The sequence below is a fragment of the Diabrotica virgifera genome, chromosome 1 (genome assembly GCF_917563875.1).
Source record: "Diabrotica virgifera virgifera chromosome 1, PGI_DIABVI_V3a".
Lineage (NCBI taxonomy): Eukaryota > Metazoa > Arthropoda > Insecta > Coleoptera > Chrysomelidae > Diabrotica > Diabrotica virgifera.
This window is the reverse complement of record NC_065443.1, coordinates 124,671,531-124,689,571: the sequence shown is the minus strand read 5'-3', so window position 1 is coordinate 124,689,571 and position 18,041 is coordinate 124,671,531. Positions and strand designations below refer to the sequence as shown.

At 32.7% G+C, this 18,041-nt stretch overlaps 1 protein-coding gene across 1 annotated transcript in view; it reads right to left on the bottom strand.

The window, feature by feature from the left end:
- Positions 1–1,541: 1,541 nt before the first annotated feature.
- LOC114338813 (juvenile hormone epoxide hydrolase 1) overlaps positions 1,542–18,041 on the bottom strand; it is a 34,662-nt gene continuing 18,162 nt past the window's right edge. Inside the window, exons 3-5 of the mRNA XM_028289430.2 lie at positions 10,526–10,891; positions 4,594–4,828; positions 1,542–1,807 (exon numbers count right to left, since the gene is read on the bottom strand). Coding sequence (XP_028145231.2) covers positions 1,585–1,807; positions 4,594–4,828; positions 10,526–10,891 — 824 coding nt within the window. The 3' untranslated portion in view covers positions 1,542–1,584. The remainder of the gene's footprint in view (positions 1,808–4,593; positions 4,829–10,525; positions 10,892–18,041) is intronic.

Sequence of the window (18,041 nt, the reverse complement as noted above, 5' to 3'; positions counted from 1 at the left end):
TTGAATTTTTTTGAGTAAAACATAACGGTAAAAGTGATAACAAATATTTGACAACGCTTTTTAGAGGACAGGAAAAACTATTTTAAGTATTTTATACTGCAGTAAATCTGTGGCTTGGTTCTAAAAGGGCCAATGTCAAATTTTTGTTTTTTTGTACAGCTTTCTTTTGAATTTAATATTGACCAAACAAAATGCAAAAAATTGACTCTGGCCCTTTTATCATTAAGCCACATTATGTGACTTGGTGTTAAAATGGTCAATTTCAATTTTTTGCATTTTGTTTGGTCAATATTAAATTCAAAAGATTGCTGTATAAAAAAAAACAAAAATTTGACATTGGCCCTTATAGAACCAAGCAACAGAAATATTCTGCTAGTTTCGATTTTGTTAATGCTATACAGTTCTTGTTTAGGTACTTAGTGTATTGAAAATATTTTTTTTTATCATGGAACGAGTTCATTTAATTTTGAATGAGATAAATAGGGATGTAGGCCTTCTTCAATGTGGCATGCGGTAAACTAATGTGTCTTTAGCGCATGGGAGTCTCCCAAAGTCAATTGTGACGGCATTTTTGTGACACCGGAAGTCCAGCCGAACGTCATCTAGGATGTGAGCGCGCTACAACTGTAGCTCAAGACCGAGTTTTAGTGTTAACCGTTAGAAGACAACCAACAATTACAGCACGTAAATTGGTTAGCGACTTGCAGCGGGCACACCACGTAACTATAGGTCGTGATACTGGAAGAAATCGTCTCCATGAAGCCAATCTCCACAATCGAAGGCCATTGAGATGTCCACCATCTCTAGAGGCAATCGCGTTGCAAGATTAGAGTGGCGTCAAGAATATCAAAACTGGGATACAAATGATTGTGCTACAGTTTTATCCTCCGACGAATCTAGATTTGGATTTCATCCAGATTATTGTTGAGTCAGAGTGGATAACAACAGGATATCGACAATCTCATTTTGTCTATGAGTGACAGATGTAGAGCCGTAATAAACCAGGGTGGACGTCAGACTTTGTATTCTAATTACTACCGAATTATCGCGACTATATTAAAGGGTTGTCTTCAGCTAGTGCCTAGTTTACCTTCCGTTAGCCAGATTTCCATTTTTTTCGATCTTCTCAATCTCCGTCTTCTAATCCTTTTTTTGATATAGCTTTGTCCACTTGACTTTGCCATGATCTTCTCGGTCGTCCTTTTCTTCTTGTTCCTCTTGGGCTTCATTCTGCAACCTTGTCTATCCATACAAGTACTTTCTGCTCCGAGTACCTCGCCGGACCATTTTAGTTTTCTCTCTTCTTTATACTGCAGGGCATCTTTTTTCACTTTCATTATTCTCCTCATCTCTTCATTTCATAATCTGTCTCTTCGGATCAAACCACAGCGACTCTATTGTTCATCGTATCCGCCTCTTGAAATGCAACGTTTTAGTAGTTAGTCTTTTTAATTTTTTAACTGTTTTTAATAATCATTAACAAGAAAGAATTTCCTGAATAGCCATATTGTCTTTAAAAACAAATAAAACAAAACACAAAGTTTTATTAAAAAATTTATTCATAACAAAAATATATACAAAACATTACTTTTTGGGTTTTTGCTTTTCGAAATCTTGAACCCTTTTGACAAAATCGTACGTATCTTTGGCAAGAAGATCTGGAACTTCAAAAGCCGCGAAATGGCCACCGGTTGGATGCGAACTTACTAACAATAAGTTGCGATACCTTTCCTTTAGGATTGATTCTGGTAAATACATCAGCTCGTATTCAAATTGAGAGCATGCGCTGGGGACATCGATGGGAAGTCTAAAAAATACGAATAATATCAAAGATTTTTCATAACAAGATTTTTCCGAAATTCTTGGTCTTAAAATGTAAAGGACACCGCACACATCTTACGGAAAATATAATGTCGCTCAAACGTAATAACATTTACATGAATAGATTTCATTTCATATCATTGCGTTAACTCTGAATTTTGAATTATAACGGCGTAAATTGTAGATTTTTGAAGTCCATAAAACTTTTATTCATAAATAATATAGTCTAGTGGCTATTGAAAACAGATTAACCCAACGTGAGCTAATCGGATTATAGGAACTACCCAGGCAACCAAACAACGTTTACAAAACGCTGAAAAGACGTCATAATTATTACCAAACCACGTCAGTTTATCAGGTTTTTTCGACGTCGAAAGTCACGTGAATATGTCCCACCATAATTGACGTCATTTTTAACACGTTTTAAATACGTGATATCAAAAACGTAGTTTTTAGGTCGTTTTTTAAATTTATTTTTCATTTTAAAGTTTTAAAAATACACATTAATTATTCGTATGGGCATTGTTGGCATTGCAATTTTTCCATTTAACTGTTTTAAATTTAGCGCATACGCTAAAAACTAAATGGAAGACTCTAAAATGCATAAAATTACAAAATACCCAAAATGCAATATTTTACATTTTTGATATAGGTATACTTACTGTATAAAACTGAAACAACATATAAACTAATAAATAATTTACTAACAAATTATCCAGCATAATATCTTAATTAAATGCTGTACATTAAATCAAAAAGAATAATGAACAAATTGTTGGGAATACCTATATACAATAGTACATGAGCATCATTTTTCTTCAGCATCTCATAGCTATATCTTGTAGACTGCTAAAGCAATCTTAGACGGCTAAAAATTAATTTAATTAGACTCGGTAACACATAATTAGTTCATTAACAGAAAATAACCCAAACACATAACCTCAAAAGTTTGCAAGAAGAATTACCTACTGTGCGTATTAAACTAACTCACCTGAGCAAAACGAATAAACATCTCTTAATTAACACGCTTCTTCAACTACATAATTATCTAAATGAAACGTATTATTTTACCAAACAAAGTACGTAAACAATTAATGAAAAATTTCTTATAACCATTTCACGCTATAAACGAAATCGTTTGGAGTCAAAGTCAATAAGCTCCTCCCAATTTTGTGACGACAGACTTAGGCTGTCTGAAGAAAACATTTTTTTAAACGCATTTTAATGTCATTAACCTTACCTATTTAAAATCACCTACAAAAGACGGCTATATGACGCAATGTTCAAACACGTGTATATATTCAACCAAAAACTGACGTTTCCTCGACGTTATTGATGTCACTTGGTTGCCTGGGCATATACTTTGATACGACTGAAATACTTATTACCTATCTATAAGAAATTATACCTACTTTATTACCTATCTATCAGATAAGTAAGCATCTGCCTTAATACCTGTAGAGAGATTTATGAACTGGTGAATCACAAAATATCTTTTCCTTGTCTAACTCATTTACATACCCATTTGATTTTAGATTTATTTATATCAATTTACACCGTTATCGATCAAAATTGAGGTATGAAATTATTGTAATTTCGAGACCAATCTATTCATGTAACTTTTCAGTATTTCATTTGAGTAAGATTGGCAATGATCGAGCTCGGCGTACCCACGAAACTAACTGCGGTAACACAAATAATGTGTGTAAGTAACTCTTTTGCACAAGTTCGAATAGGGGGAAAATATCAAATGCTTTCTGCATAAAATTCTGGACTGAGACAGGGAGATCCGTTGTCCCCATTGTTGTTTATCTTGGCCTTAGAATATGTCATGCGAAAAATTTATCCAAAAATCAAACCAGATATAACCGCTCGGGGAGCAAAAATCATACTCGCTTTTGCCGATGACGTAGATGCAGTGACACAATCAACATTAGAAGTTAAGAATATTTTATCGAGCTTTGAAGAAGCTGGATTAAACATCGGTCTAAAAATAAATGAAGACAAAACAAAATACATGGTCGTCTCAAAACAATAACGACGGCGAATAAGGCAAAACATAGTGTTTAAAGAATTTAAATATCTAGGAGCCACAATCACAAATGACAACAAAATAGAGCGAGAAGTTGAAACGCGAATAATGGCAGGAACAGATCTTCCTTTGCAATGCAGCATCTAATGAAGTCAAAACTTTTTTCACGAAGTGCAAAAATCCAGATATGTAAGACCATAGTACGACCAGCAGTTGCGTATGGAAGCGAAACATGGACGTTAACAAAAAGAGAAGTTAATAAATTGCTGGTGTGGAAACATAAAATCCTTCGAATGATATATGGCCCTTGCAGAGACAGCGTGGCAAAGGAATGGAGGCGCAGATACAATAACGAGTTAAGAGTCTCTATTCGGAAAGGAAAATCTAGTCAGATATATAAAGGTCAATAGACTCAGGTGGGCACGGTATGTGATACGCACTAACGACAAGCTCCTTATAAACAATATGTTCTGGGAAAGGCCAGATGGAAGAAAGTCTGTAGAACGGTCTAGAAAAAGGTGGAAAGATGCAGTCAAAGAAGATCTGGAGAAAATGGGAGTGAGACAATGGGAATTAGTGGCACAGGACCGACAAACATGAAAGGCAATAGTAAACGCGGCAAAGACTCACGAAGATTTGTAACACCATTGATGGTGATGATGATTTGAGTAAGATTATATTTTCCATAAGATGTGTGAGGTGTCCTTTCAAATAAATTCTTTAAAAAGTTAATAAATTACCTATCGACCTTCAAGACCAAGTTAGCAGAATCAAAGGATTCTGCATACAATCTCATGGAGGTGGTGATAGATCTGGTAACCCAGTAAACCATAACGTTGTCCAACAACTTTTCCAAAGTAAATTTCTTTGTCAATCCTCCGTCTTCTAAGTCTTTCCATTCTGGATTTGTCCATGTGGTGAACTTCTCTATGATGTAAGCTGCAAGACCTACAGGGCTATCACGTAGAGCGACACCTGGAAATAAACATGTAAATTATAAATATGGTAATTGTAAGAACGAAAATGTTTACATTTTTTGTAAATATGAGTACATAGCATTTCAATATTCTAGTTATAATTTCTATTCCCAGTTTTCCATTGCATAATACTGTTTTCATCTTATTGAAAGCGCTTCTGGCCATTTCAATGCGTCGTTTTATTTCAACGCTGCCATCCCATTGTTCATTTTTAGCTTACATCCCAAATAATTGTATCTGGGTACTTTCTCTAAAGCTTTTCCTTTTTCCTTTAATATAGATTGTTTCGTCTTCGTCTTCAATCTTGGTCTTAGTAGTCTGGGCTGATTATCGGAGAATAGGCTATTTTTAGGAAAAGTTATTTACCAGCAATTTTATTGCTGGAATCGAATTATAATATCCTGTATATTAATAATATAGGTATGCAAAGTCCTCAGATAGTGTGCTACTTTTTTTATAAACAAAATGGCGCCCGAAAATCGTGTTTTTTTCAATTATTGCTCTATAACTCCGAAGATTTTAAGTTTACAACAAAAATACCCAAATAAAAATTCACCGTGATTAAATTCTGCATAGAAACGTGTTTTTCCCGATCTGCTCCGACGAAAATTTTCCTCGGAAAATGCGGGTTTTCCCAACAAAATCTTTAATTTTCAAATAAAGTTTTAGATAAGTAATTATCTACCAATAATTAAATAGTTTGGTGACTTCAAACACTTCTTGGTTTAGATTATAGTTCCAGAAGCTGGTGAAAATTAAACGAATATTTTAGCAACAATTCAATTGTTAATTAATAAGTTACGGTCGCAATAATAACCAAAATAATTATGATACACTGATCAAACTTTGAAACCATATAAAGATGAGATGCCTATTTAACATTTTGTCGACAAAATATTTTTTTTTTTATTTTTTTGCATAATCTTTAAATGTTTAAACAAAATTAGTTATAAACAAATTAACGTTTCTCAGAAAGTTTTTATTATATTATAATTTTAAAAAATATCTAAAATGCGCATTTCAAATATCTTGAAAATGAATGCTTTAAAACTTTTTTGCAACCATTTGCAAAAAAATTATGAAACAGCAAAGTAAACATACGATTATTACGGTGTTTATAATTTTTTTTAATTCTTTCAAAGCGTATAAGTGAGTTTATAGTACAAGCTAATTATTTACAAAAAAATATCGATTATCAGAATAATGGTTATATTTTAATTAAAGATTATAAATATATTTTTTTGTAATTTACACGCGCGAAAGTAGAATAATACAGTACTGTAGCTAAAATTTTCACTCGGAGCGACGGTCGACCGCGCGACGTACACTTTTAATAAATAATGTATGCGGCGTGCCAGTCGCTTCGAGTGAACATTATAGCTCCGACTCTGTATCAGGCCTACTTTTGCGCTAAAAATTACAAAAAAAAGTATTTTTAATCTTTGATTAAAATATAACCATTGCACTAATTTTTGACATTTTTTGTGAGTAATTAGATTGTACCATAGACTCACTTTTAAGCTTTGAAACAATTAAAACAAATTATAAACAACGGATAATTCGTATATTTATTTTGCTGTTTCATAACTTTTTTGCAAATTGTTGGAAAATTTTTTTAAAGCATTCATTTTCAAGACCTATGAAGTGCGCATTTTAAGTATTTTTTAAAATTAGAATATAATAAACAATTTCCGAGAAATGTTAATTTGTTTATAACAATTTTTTTTAAACATTTAAAGATTATGCAAAAAAATGAAAAAATTATATTTTGTCGACAAAATATTAAATAGGCATCACACCTTTATAATCTTTCTAAGTTTGATAAATGTCTCATGATTATTTTTGTTGTTATTGCGACTGTAAATTGTTAATTAACAATTGAATTGTTGCTAAAATATTCGTTTCATTTTCACCGGCTTCTGAATTTATAATCTATACCAAGAAAGCTTTTATTTCACCAAGCTATATAATTATTGATAAATAATTACTGGCCCAAAAAATTTATTTGAAAATTCGAGATTTTGTTGGGACAACCCGCATTTTCCGAGGAAAATTTTCGTCGGAGCAAATCGGGAAAAACATGCCTCTATGTAGAATTAAATTGGGGTGAATTTTTATTTGGGTGTTTTTGGTGTAAAGTTAAAATCTTCGGAGTTATAGAGCAATAATTGAAAAAAATACTATTTGTCGGCGCCATTTTGTTTATAAAAAAAGTAGCACACTATCTGCGGACTTTGCATACCTATATTAATAATATATAGGATCTTATAATTCGATTCCAGCAATAAAATTGCTGGTAAATAACCTTTCTTTGTACTTTACTAATTAGACCAGCGTATTATAACTATTTTTTTTTTCAGAATTTAAAGATTATGCAAAAAAAAGAAAAATTTATATTTTGTCGATAAAATCTTAAATAAGCATCTCATCTTTATAATCTTTATAAGTTTGATCAATGTATCATGATTATTTTGGTTATTATTGCGATCGTAAATTGTTAATTAACAATTGAATTGTTGCTAAAATATTCGTTTAATTTTCACAGGCTTCTGGAATTTCAATCTACACCAAGAAAGCTTTGATGTCACTAAGTTATTTAATTATTGATTAATAATTACTTACCTAAAACTTTATTTGAAAATTAGAGTTTTTGTTAGGAAAACCCGCATTTTCCGAGGAAAATTTTCGTCGGAGCAAATCGTGAAAAACATATCTCTATGCAGAATTTAATTGCGGTGCATTTTTATTTGAGTGTTTTTGTTGTAAAGTTAAAATCTTTGGAGTTATAGAGCAATAATTGAAAGAAATACGATTTTTCGGCGCCATTTTGTTTATAAAAAAAGTAGCACACTATCTGCGGACTTTGCATACCTATATTATTAATATATAGGATCTTATAATTCGATTCCAGCAATAAAATTGCTGGTAAATAACTTTTCCATGAATTTTGCTAATTAGCCCAGAGTATAGTGATAATCATGATTTTTTATTTTTCTTTTGTGTTCAGAGCCATTCCATACTAGACCAAGAGGCAGCGCTGAAAAATCTATTTGAATTTACTAAAGCTAGATTTTTCACAGTTGATTACTGTGAGTGTGTAGGGAAACATACTGCGGTCGGTCAAGCGAAACGTAGAACAGGTGTTACTGAGAGGGTATCAAAGTTGCTTTCCTACGAAGGTAATTATTTCCATTTACTAAGGCTGAAAATCAGTACACATTCTAAATTAAATATAAATAAAAGTTATTATAGTCGGTCAGCTGTATGACGGGACAGAGCCGGTCGGTCGGCCCCAATAGTCGATTGAGGAAATGAAGCATTTTGGCTCGCAATTTTTTCGTCCAGCATGGGTTTACTTAAAATTTTCACAGAAGTTAGGGAATAGTCCAAGGATCATTTTCTATATCATGCCGCTATCATACGATAAAACTTTGGGGGTGGTTGCCACCCCATCTCGGGGGTGGGAATTTTTTATTAAATTTTAACCATGTAATTCAATGGAAAAAGTGAGTCTAAGAAAAAAATGTTTTTTACATTTTCTTCGTAAAACTAATATTTTCGAGTTATTCGCGCTTGAAAATAACAGTTTTTCGACGAAAAATCGACCTTTTTAGAGGGTTTTTTGAGAATACCTCGAAAAATATGCATTTAATCAAAAAAACTGTAGTTATCGAAACTGTATCTTTAAGTAATACAAACCAAATTATTTTCCTATAATATCTTCAAGACCAATACAAACCGAGATACGGCATGTTAAAGGTTAGCTTTTTTCGTCAAATGCACAATTTGAAATATTCAAAGCAAAATAATGGGAAAAATTTGCATTTTTCGAGGAAAGCGAAATCTTTTTCAAGTATATAATTAGACCTTTCAAAAAAAATAATAAAACGTTTCTAGCATGAAAATTGGGCAAAAAAGGGCATGAAAACAACCCCCTAACTACCTTCCTAATTCAAAATTGGTCTTAACCTTTCTGTAGTTCCTTTTATATTTATATTATCAATACACTCACGGAGTTTGACCTATTTAAAATGCCTAATTTTGGAAAAATTTGAGTTTAAAGAAAAATTGATTTTTTGCAATCTGGTATTTCTCCTTTTACTTCAAAATATCTCCGAAAATAAATACTGAAGATATGAAAAAAATTATAAACTACTAAATTGTAGCTTTTTTAATGACTAAAATAACCCTGTGCATAGATTTTCATTACAGTAAATAGTTAGCCAGATATAGCTGTTTCAAACCTCTAATTGCCAGCAAACACCCTCTTATTCGAGCCCTTTAAACCCGCCCCAATTAAAACTAAGGCATCTTACGGAATTTATTTTACACAGTCTTATAGCTCTTTAAAAATCCTACAAAATCATTATTGAGGGGTCTCATTACTGAGAGGGTATCAAAGTTGCTTTCCTACGAAGGTAATTAAATCCATTTACTAGGCTGAAAATCAGTACACAATGAGATAAAATATTTTTCCAAAATTAGGCATTCTAAATAGGTCAAACTCCTTGAGTGTATTGATAATATAAATAAATATAAAAGAAACTACAGAAAGGTGAAGACCAATTTTGAATTAGGAAGGTAGTTAGGGGGTTGTTTTCACTGATTTTTTCGTAGAGAAAAGAAGGTACCGACATTTTTTTATTATAAGTCGCTTAATTTTCATGCTAGAAACTTTTTATTATTATTTTTTGAAAGATCTAATTGTATACTTGAAAAAAGATATTTCAAGTTTTCCTCGAAAAATGCAAATTTTTCCCATTATTTGTCTTTGAATATTTCAAATTATGCATTTGACGAAAAAAGCTAACCTTTAACATGCTGTATCTCGGTTTGTATTGGTCTTAAAGATATTATTGGAAAAGAATTTGGTTTGTGTTACTAAAAGATACAATTTTGATATCCACAGTTTTTTTGATTAAATGCATATTTTTCGAGATATTCTCAAAAAACCCTCTAAAAAAGTCGATTTTTTCGTCGAAAATGTAAAAAACATTTTTTTCTTAGAATCACTTTTTCGATCGATTAACATGGGTAAAATGTAATAAAAAATTCCCACCCCCGAGATGGGGTGGCAAACACCCCCAAGGTTTTAGCGTATGATATAGCGGCATGATATAGAAAATGATCCTTGGACTATTTCCTACCTTCTGTGAAAATTTCAAGTTAATCCATGCTGGACGAAAAAATTGCGAGCCAAAATGCTTCATTTCCTCAATCGACTATTCGGGCCGACCGACCGGCTCTGTCCCGTCATACAGCTGACCGACTATAATAACTTTTATTTATATTTTATTTAGAATGTGTGTACTGATTTTCAGCCTTAGTAAATGGAAATAATTACCTTCGTAGGAAAGCAACTTTGATACCCTCTCAGTAACCACTGTTCTACGTTTCGCTTGACCGACCGCAGTATGTTTCTCTATACACTCACAGTAATCAACTGTGAAAAATCTAGCTTTAGTAAATTCAAATAGATTTTTCAGCGCTGCCTCTCCGTCTATACTTTTCGCAGTATTGTTTAGTGCGAACAACCAAAATTTGCAGCCTTTCTCTGCTGTCTGCAAGGAGTATTGTATCGTCACTAGTAGTCCGTTAATTGATATCTCTTCATTAATGTCAGTGATATTTTAGCAATTTAGCATTAATAGTGTTTTTTATCATTGATATTCGATATAATTATGTAGAAACTTACCAACGGTATCTGGTTTACTACCCTGAAGATGCATATAACCACTTTCCAATATAAGGAATCCAAAATGTTTCATTCTGGGATAAAGGAGATGTTGCTTGTCAGCATCAACAATCAAGGATGGCATAAAACTACCCAATGCTAATTTTAGATTAGAAAGCATACTATTGACCATACACATATTGGAATGGACTCCCAGCACTTTTTCTGGGAATAATGATGCTAAGTTGGCTACTATTGCGGAACCCCAATCACCTCCCTGAAGGTAGTACTTCTGGAATCCCAATCGAGCCATCAGGTTCTTCATAATGACGGATATTTGGGCTGGATTGAGTCCAGTTACTTCGGCAGCTTCAGAAAATCCATAACCTGAAAAATACAAAAATTGTTCTATAAATTGTAAATCAATTTGCCCATGTTGGTATAAGCTATAAAACCGATGAAGGAGTTGGAGCTGGGGTGTAGTAGGAAGGGAAACTAAGGCAAAGCCTTAGTGAAAGCCTAGGTTATTAGTCTATTACCTTCAGATAGATGTGCCTGCAGGAACCAATCATGAGGAACTGCATGTACAAATCTATAAAATCTCGTATCAGATATCCAAGCGGCAGCAAAAGCGCTGGAATGGAATCGGATTGACTTCCGATTTCGAAAGTTAGTTTGGAACTATCTTCAGAATGTGACTCAGATTGGAAAAACTAACAAAGTAAGTTTAGTCTGTGTGCCTGGACATACTGGAATTGAAGGGAACGAAAAAGGCCAAAGAAACAAAAGAAACATTCATAGGCCGAGAAGCTGTCGTTGGCATAGCAAGAAGCAGAGCCAAAACAGTTATTTTCCTAACTAGTGCGGAAAGTGATACTTTCCCGCACGAGACTGCCGTTGACCCGATCGACGCGATAGCGGAGTTCGGGCAAGCAGTCGAGTGCGGGGAAGGCATTTTTTCTATATTGACGATTTATCTAATTTCAGAAAATTGTATTTGTTATTGTTATTGTTTTTTTTTGACTCTATTTTAAGCTTTGTCCGTAAAATTGTATAATTTTCAGTGACAATAAAGCATATTTCTATTTCTATAGTAATGGTATTATCTACTCAGTTAGCAATTTATACTTTTTATATTTGGTATATTAATGAATTGTATTGTAAGATGTGGTGGATATGTAAATCTGTTATTATTGTTGGCATTGTGTAAATCAGTCCCATATATAATTTTCAGTCCCAAACGGAAATATTTTAAGAAGAAACATTAGTTACTTTAATTATCTATTAAGTGTAGGTATATTTTACAGTTTTTGTTTGATAAAATTGTTAAGTAATGATACAAATGCTACTACTATATTTTTTTAATTATGTTTTACACCAATTATATCTTGTTATTCAACATATTATTATGTTGCTCACGCGATATGCGAATTGAATTTAGTTAGACAATTTTATAAATCTTAACAATGAATCAACTGATTGTGGCATCAGAAGAATATGCGCAACCTTGAGCTATTTTTAAGCCGTTGAACAGTTAATTGAGAGAGACTATGTAGTAGGTAATAAAAAAACTCAATTTTTGTTTCATTCCCACAGAATCTCGTTTCGTTGTAACCCCAGTTTTCCCAGAAAAGTAATGTTATACTGTTTTATTATGTTTATTAAAATGTACCTACCATCTTGACATACACGGGCAGCTACGCAGGCTAGTAGCTGGTATAATAGTTAGATTCGGCAAAATATTTTGTAAGTACACATTACCTGTCAGCAGTGCATTGAAGAAATGGGGCTTATTAGTTGTCTGTCTGTTATTTCTGTCCAAACATGCCAGTGCCGGATTTAGTTCATGGACCGCCACGGCGGTCCATGAACTAAATCCGGGGCGCGCCGGGGGCAAAGTCATACTATACCGCCACTCTCCAGTAGGTACCTATAGATGCGTCTTGGGTTAACAATTATTCATTAAAACTATTTTAATATTATTAGGTAATTTATTACAAATATACAAAAAAGCCAGAAGACATAAACTCACAACTTATAAAGTAAATTTACATAATTATTTACAAACAAATTTTCCTGGACTTCCTACTTGCAAACAGGTCGATGATTTTATTAAAATCTAATTTTGTAAGCAGATCATTTTTAATATTTAAAACAGCGAACGAATTTAATGTTTCTTCCTGTGCTTTTGGAATAAACTAACCAGTCACGCCGAAGTTTTTCACCATTCTTTAAAACTTTATAGAATAGTGATTTAGTGCAGTACCTGTTTTGTTTTCCTATTTTTATCTTTGATTGATAAGATTAAAAGTCTAAAGAATTAAGATCCTGTGTTTTGAATTCTTTCAGCACTTCGTCTACACAATTTCTTGGCTAGAATTTTGGATCTTGTAAATCAACTCGATTAACACCACTTTCGACTAGAATTTGACGTTCAGGAGAACTCTTTTCAGGATGTAACTCGATATCACAAAGTGGGTCTGAATTTGCTGTGGATGAATCATCTCGACGTGATGAAGCTCCTGCTGCAAATTTTATTTTATTAAAAAAGTAACTAAAACAGTCAAATAAACCTACCTTCTAAAACATCTGAAACGGTTGCAATTGGATCGTCTTGAAAAGAAGTGCTCCTTGGTACACTATCTTGCCTGTATTTGGTAACAAAAGCTGAATCTTGGGGTTTTTTAATACTGCATTTAATTTTTGTTGTTTTTCTAACTTTTGTCGTTTTCAAAATGCACCTCCTTCCTTTCCGTTCATTTTTAAGTAACGCCACGAAAACACTTCACTAATAAGTAAAATTTAAGACTAGTCTCGAAAATTGCGCTAACACGACTGGCGACATGGCGTGTGGGAGAGTTGGAGCCAGACACGCTGCCGCCAAGCGCAGTGGCGCTGGTCGATTTCCCGGAAACATGACACATGTTTTTGTGCGACCTGCTACCAACCTGCTAAGTTTTATTACCATGTTATTTCAGAAAGTCAACCCCATAAATTTGAAATATCCACATATAGAATTAAAACGTGATGGGAGCGACGTACCACCTCTCAAAATTTACCGCCGGGGGCTAATAGTCCCACAGCCCCCCCTTAATCCGGCACTGAAACATGCACTAAAAATATATTATCGTGCTAACGCGATTGGCGAATTCCGGAGATGAATTGGCGAAGGTCACGAAAACGGTCCAAATTTAAAATCAACAATGGTTTCAGCAGAAAACCTGATGGATCACCTGTCGCACGGCCAGGAGTCTCTTCGAATATTGCGCGATTTTCCATACCCATCGCACTCACCAGACTTAACGCCACCTGACGCCTACATGGGGAGTGCTGAAGGAGGCAGACCGATCCACCGTCTGTCATTCCTGAATTGCGGACTATAATAGAATTAAAGATTTTTTCGTGCCAGAGGGCACCTTTAACATTTTATTTATCAAGAATGTCGGGTCGTCGAGAATAATGTTTACAAGGCTTAATTTATACCTATTAAATAAATGTACAGGGTGTTTCATTGGGAAACGGAAATACTTTAATTGTGAATAGAGGTCACCGAGGCGGTTCTAGGTATTTTTTGCCCTACCGACTTTTATAACCGAGCTATAGGGTGTTTTATCGATTTTGCTAATGTCTTTCCTGAGCCATAACTTTAGAACCACCCTGTATATTTTTTAATATTTGGTACACATGTGTCTCATCCAAAACCCAAACGACCGACATACTAATCACAAGAAAAATCTAGGTCCGGATTAACAAAAAATTATAAAGTAATTGTGACCTTAAAACAACACCCTGTATATTGAAATTCTGTAAATTTGTTTTCATATTTAAAAAGAGCACAAAAACTAAGTCTAATCGTTCACTTCAATTTTTCGGCCAGACAATTTTATGACTTTAATTTTGAAATTATATTTAATTTTTTAAGAACTCTCACATTAAAAAGCAGTTATTATTAACTTTTAATTATAAATTATTAAAGCTATTGAATAAATACTCATTTTAAAATTAATCAATACTTATTTAGCACATTGGAACGACCAAATTATCAATCACAAGAAAAATCCAGGTCCAGATTAACAAAAAAATATAAAGTAATTGTGATCTTGAAACAACACCCTGTATATTGAAATTTTCAAAATTTGTTTGCATATTTGAAAAGACCACAAAAATCTGAGTTTACCGGTTTGCTTTAATTTTTTGTGAAGGAAATTTAATGACTTCAATTTTGAAATTAAATATATTAATACTTTTAAGAACACTGAAATTAAAAAGCAGATTTTTATAGCACTTTTAACAATAAATTATTAAAGTTATTAAATAAATATCTATTTTAAAAATAATTCATACTTATTTACTACATTCGAACGACCCACTTACAAATCACAACAAAAATCCAGGTCCGGATTAACAAAACAATATAAAGTAATTGTAACTTTGAAACAACACCCTGTATATTGAAATTTTCAAGATCCGTTTGCACATAGGTATGAAAAGCGCACAAAAAACTAAGTTTAATTGTTCGTTTCAATTTTTTGGCCAGACAATTTAATAAATTTAATTTTGAAATTATGTCGAAACTTTTAAGAACTTTGGGAACTCATAATAAAAATTTCGATATAATTTCAAAAGTAATGTCATTAAATTGCCTTCACAGAAAATTAAAGCGGGACATTAAACTTAGTTTTTCGTGTTCTCTTCAGGTGTGCAAACGTATTTTAAAAATTTCAATATACAGGGTGTTTTTTCAAAGTCACAATAATTACTTTGTATTTTGTTGTTAATACGGACCTGGATTTTTCTTGTGATTAGTAAGTGAGTCCTTCTAACGCAGTAAATAATAACTGATTATTTTTAAAATCAGTATTTATTCATTAACTTGAATTATTTATTATTAAAACTGCTTTAAAAACCTGCCTATTAATTTCAGGGTTCTTAAAATTTTAATATATTTAATTTCAAAATTAAAGTTAATAAATTTTTGCACTAAAGATCAAAGTGAATCGATAAACTCGTATTTTTCTGGTCTTTTCAAATGTGCAAACAAATTTTGAAAATGTCCATATACAGGGGGTCGTTTCAAGGTCACAATTACTTTTATGTTTTTTTTGTTAATCCGGACCAGGATTTTCCTTGTGATTAATAATTGGGTCTTTCCAATGTGGTAAATAAGTACTGATTCATTTTAAAATGATTATTTATTCAATAACTTTAATAATTTATAATTAAAAGTTAATAATACCTGCTTTTTAATGTTAAGTTCTTAAAAAATTCAATATAATTTCAAAATTTAAGTCAAAAAATTGTGTGGCAGAAAAATCGAAGCGAACCATTAGACTTAGTTTTTTGTGCTCTTTTCAAATATGCAAACAGATTTTCAAAATTTCTATATACAGGGTGTTATTTTAAGGTCACAATTACTTTATAATTTTTTGTTAATCCGGACCTGGATTTTTGTGATTAGTATGTCGGTCGCTTGGGTTTTGAATGAGACATATGTTTTTAAATATTAAAAAAATATACAGGGTGGTTCTAAAGTTATGGCTTAGGAAAGAAATGAGCAAAATCGATAAAACACCCTGTAACTCGAATATAAAAGTCGGTAGGGCAAAAAATTTAGTATACCTAGAACGGCCTCGGTGACCTCTATTCAACATTAAAGTATTTCCGTTTCCCAATGAAACACCCTGTATAAATAGTCATAAAAATTTCAATATTCATTTCAGTACTATTTATTTTGCCCCATACTGTATCAACTTACTAAATATTATTTAACATTGATTATTATTATAGCATAAAATTCAACTTAATTTTGACCTTGGAGTATGTATAAGCCCTACAAGGAAAGTCCCACCACAGTAGGTATTTAATTGTTTTGGAAACTAATGTTTTTCCAAACAAGTTAATTATGCGACATTAATAATACGTTTATAAAACAAGTTTAGAAAAAAAATGTACCGCAAAAATAATTACAAATACACGATAGATACAAATTTTAGTGTTGACGGCGGATCTTTAGCTTACTTCAGTATTTAGAATGGTTCATGTCAGTGGTTCCCAACCTTTTATGTCTGGCGACCCATCTTCTGATGTTTTTTCATATTCGCGACCCATCCCTCACCCATGATGATATATGTGTACGTTATTCAAGTACTGTAAGAGCGACGTCGCGACCCACCTGAAATCCGTCCGCGACCCACTAGTGGGTCGCGACCCACTAGTGGGTCGCGACCCACCGGTTGGGAAACGCTGGTTCATGTGATAACTACTGCCGAAAGTTTGTATATAAAATGCTGAACAACTGATTATCAAGAGCCTCTATCGACCAGGTTCCAAACATTGTTTTTTAATACGGAATTTTCCATATTTTTTTACGATTTCTAGCTACTTAGCTAATGTACAATATGCTCAACTTATAGTGAAAGGAAATATTGAGGGAAAGAGAGGACTAAAGGAGGCGAGAACGGAGGAGGAGGAGAACGGTACGATCGGCAAAGTGTACCCGCGCACTGACTCCTGACTCGGTCACCTCGGCGTCCTCGGCATCGGCACATCGGCAGTTCCGTGTCAGCAACATAGTCCAGGGTAATAAGGTTTTTTCCATCACACTTGAACAGCCAGGGTACTGAAGCGTTTTTTCGACAGGTAATACCTATAGGAACAAATTATAACTATTTCCTGGGTAGGATCTGGCGGCCATTTTTATTTATAAACAATTAACTGTCAAAAAATGGCATTTTCCCCTTTTTTTCAAATCAACAGTAAACGGTGAAACTTATGATTTTTTGAGTACAAATATCTTCGAGGTTATGGAAAATGCTTTAAAATGACGTATTACAAAGTTTGATATACTCATTTATTGTTAATATAATTGCGAAAAAAGGTCGGAATTGCAAAAAAAATTATTTTCGCAATAACTGTTGTAAAAATTAGTGTACAGCTTTGAAATTTTTGTCAAATAAGGTTTATTTGGTGCTTACTATGTGACAAAAATTTCAAAGTGATTTATTAAATTGTTTAAATATTATTCAAATTGTTTATCCCGGAGAACATTTTTTTGCAATAACATAAGTCAAAAGAAAATGACGTTAGAACGTTAGACGGCACAAAAGTATCGTAAATCTTTCCTCATAAACTTTTTATTTTGTTATATAAGAAATTATACATATTTATTACAATTTTTTATCAATTATGATATAGATAACATTACTTGTATTGGTAGTTGTGCACTTAAAACAGAGTTTAATTTTTTTAGAAAAAGTTATTCAAAAAGTTTATAAATAAAAATTGACGATATTTTTGCATAATTATTTATTACTAATAAATGCATTTTTTATTCACTTTTTTAAACCATGTTGAAAATGTAGCTAATGTCTTTCATTTGACACCTATGGAATGGTTCTAAGGTCATTATTTTCTGACATGTTATTGCAAAAAAATGCTCTCTGGGATAAACAATTTTGAATAAAATTTAAACAATTGAATGAATCGCTTTGAAATTTTTATCACATATCAAGCACCAAAGAACCCTCATTTGACAAAA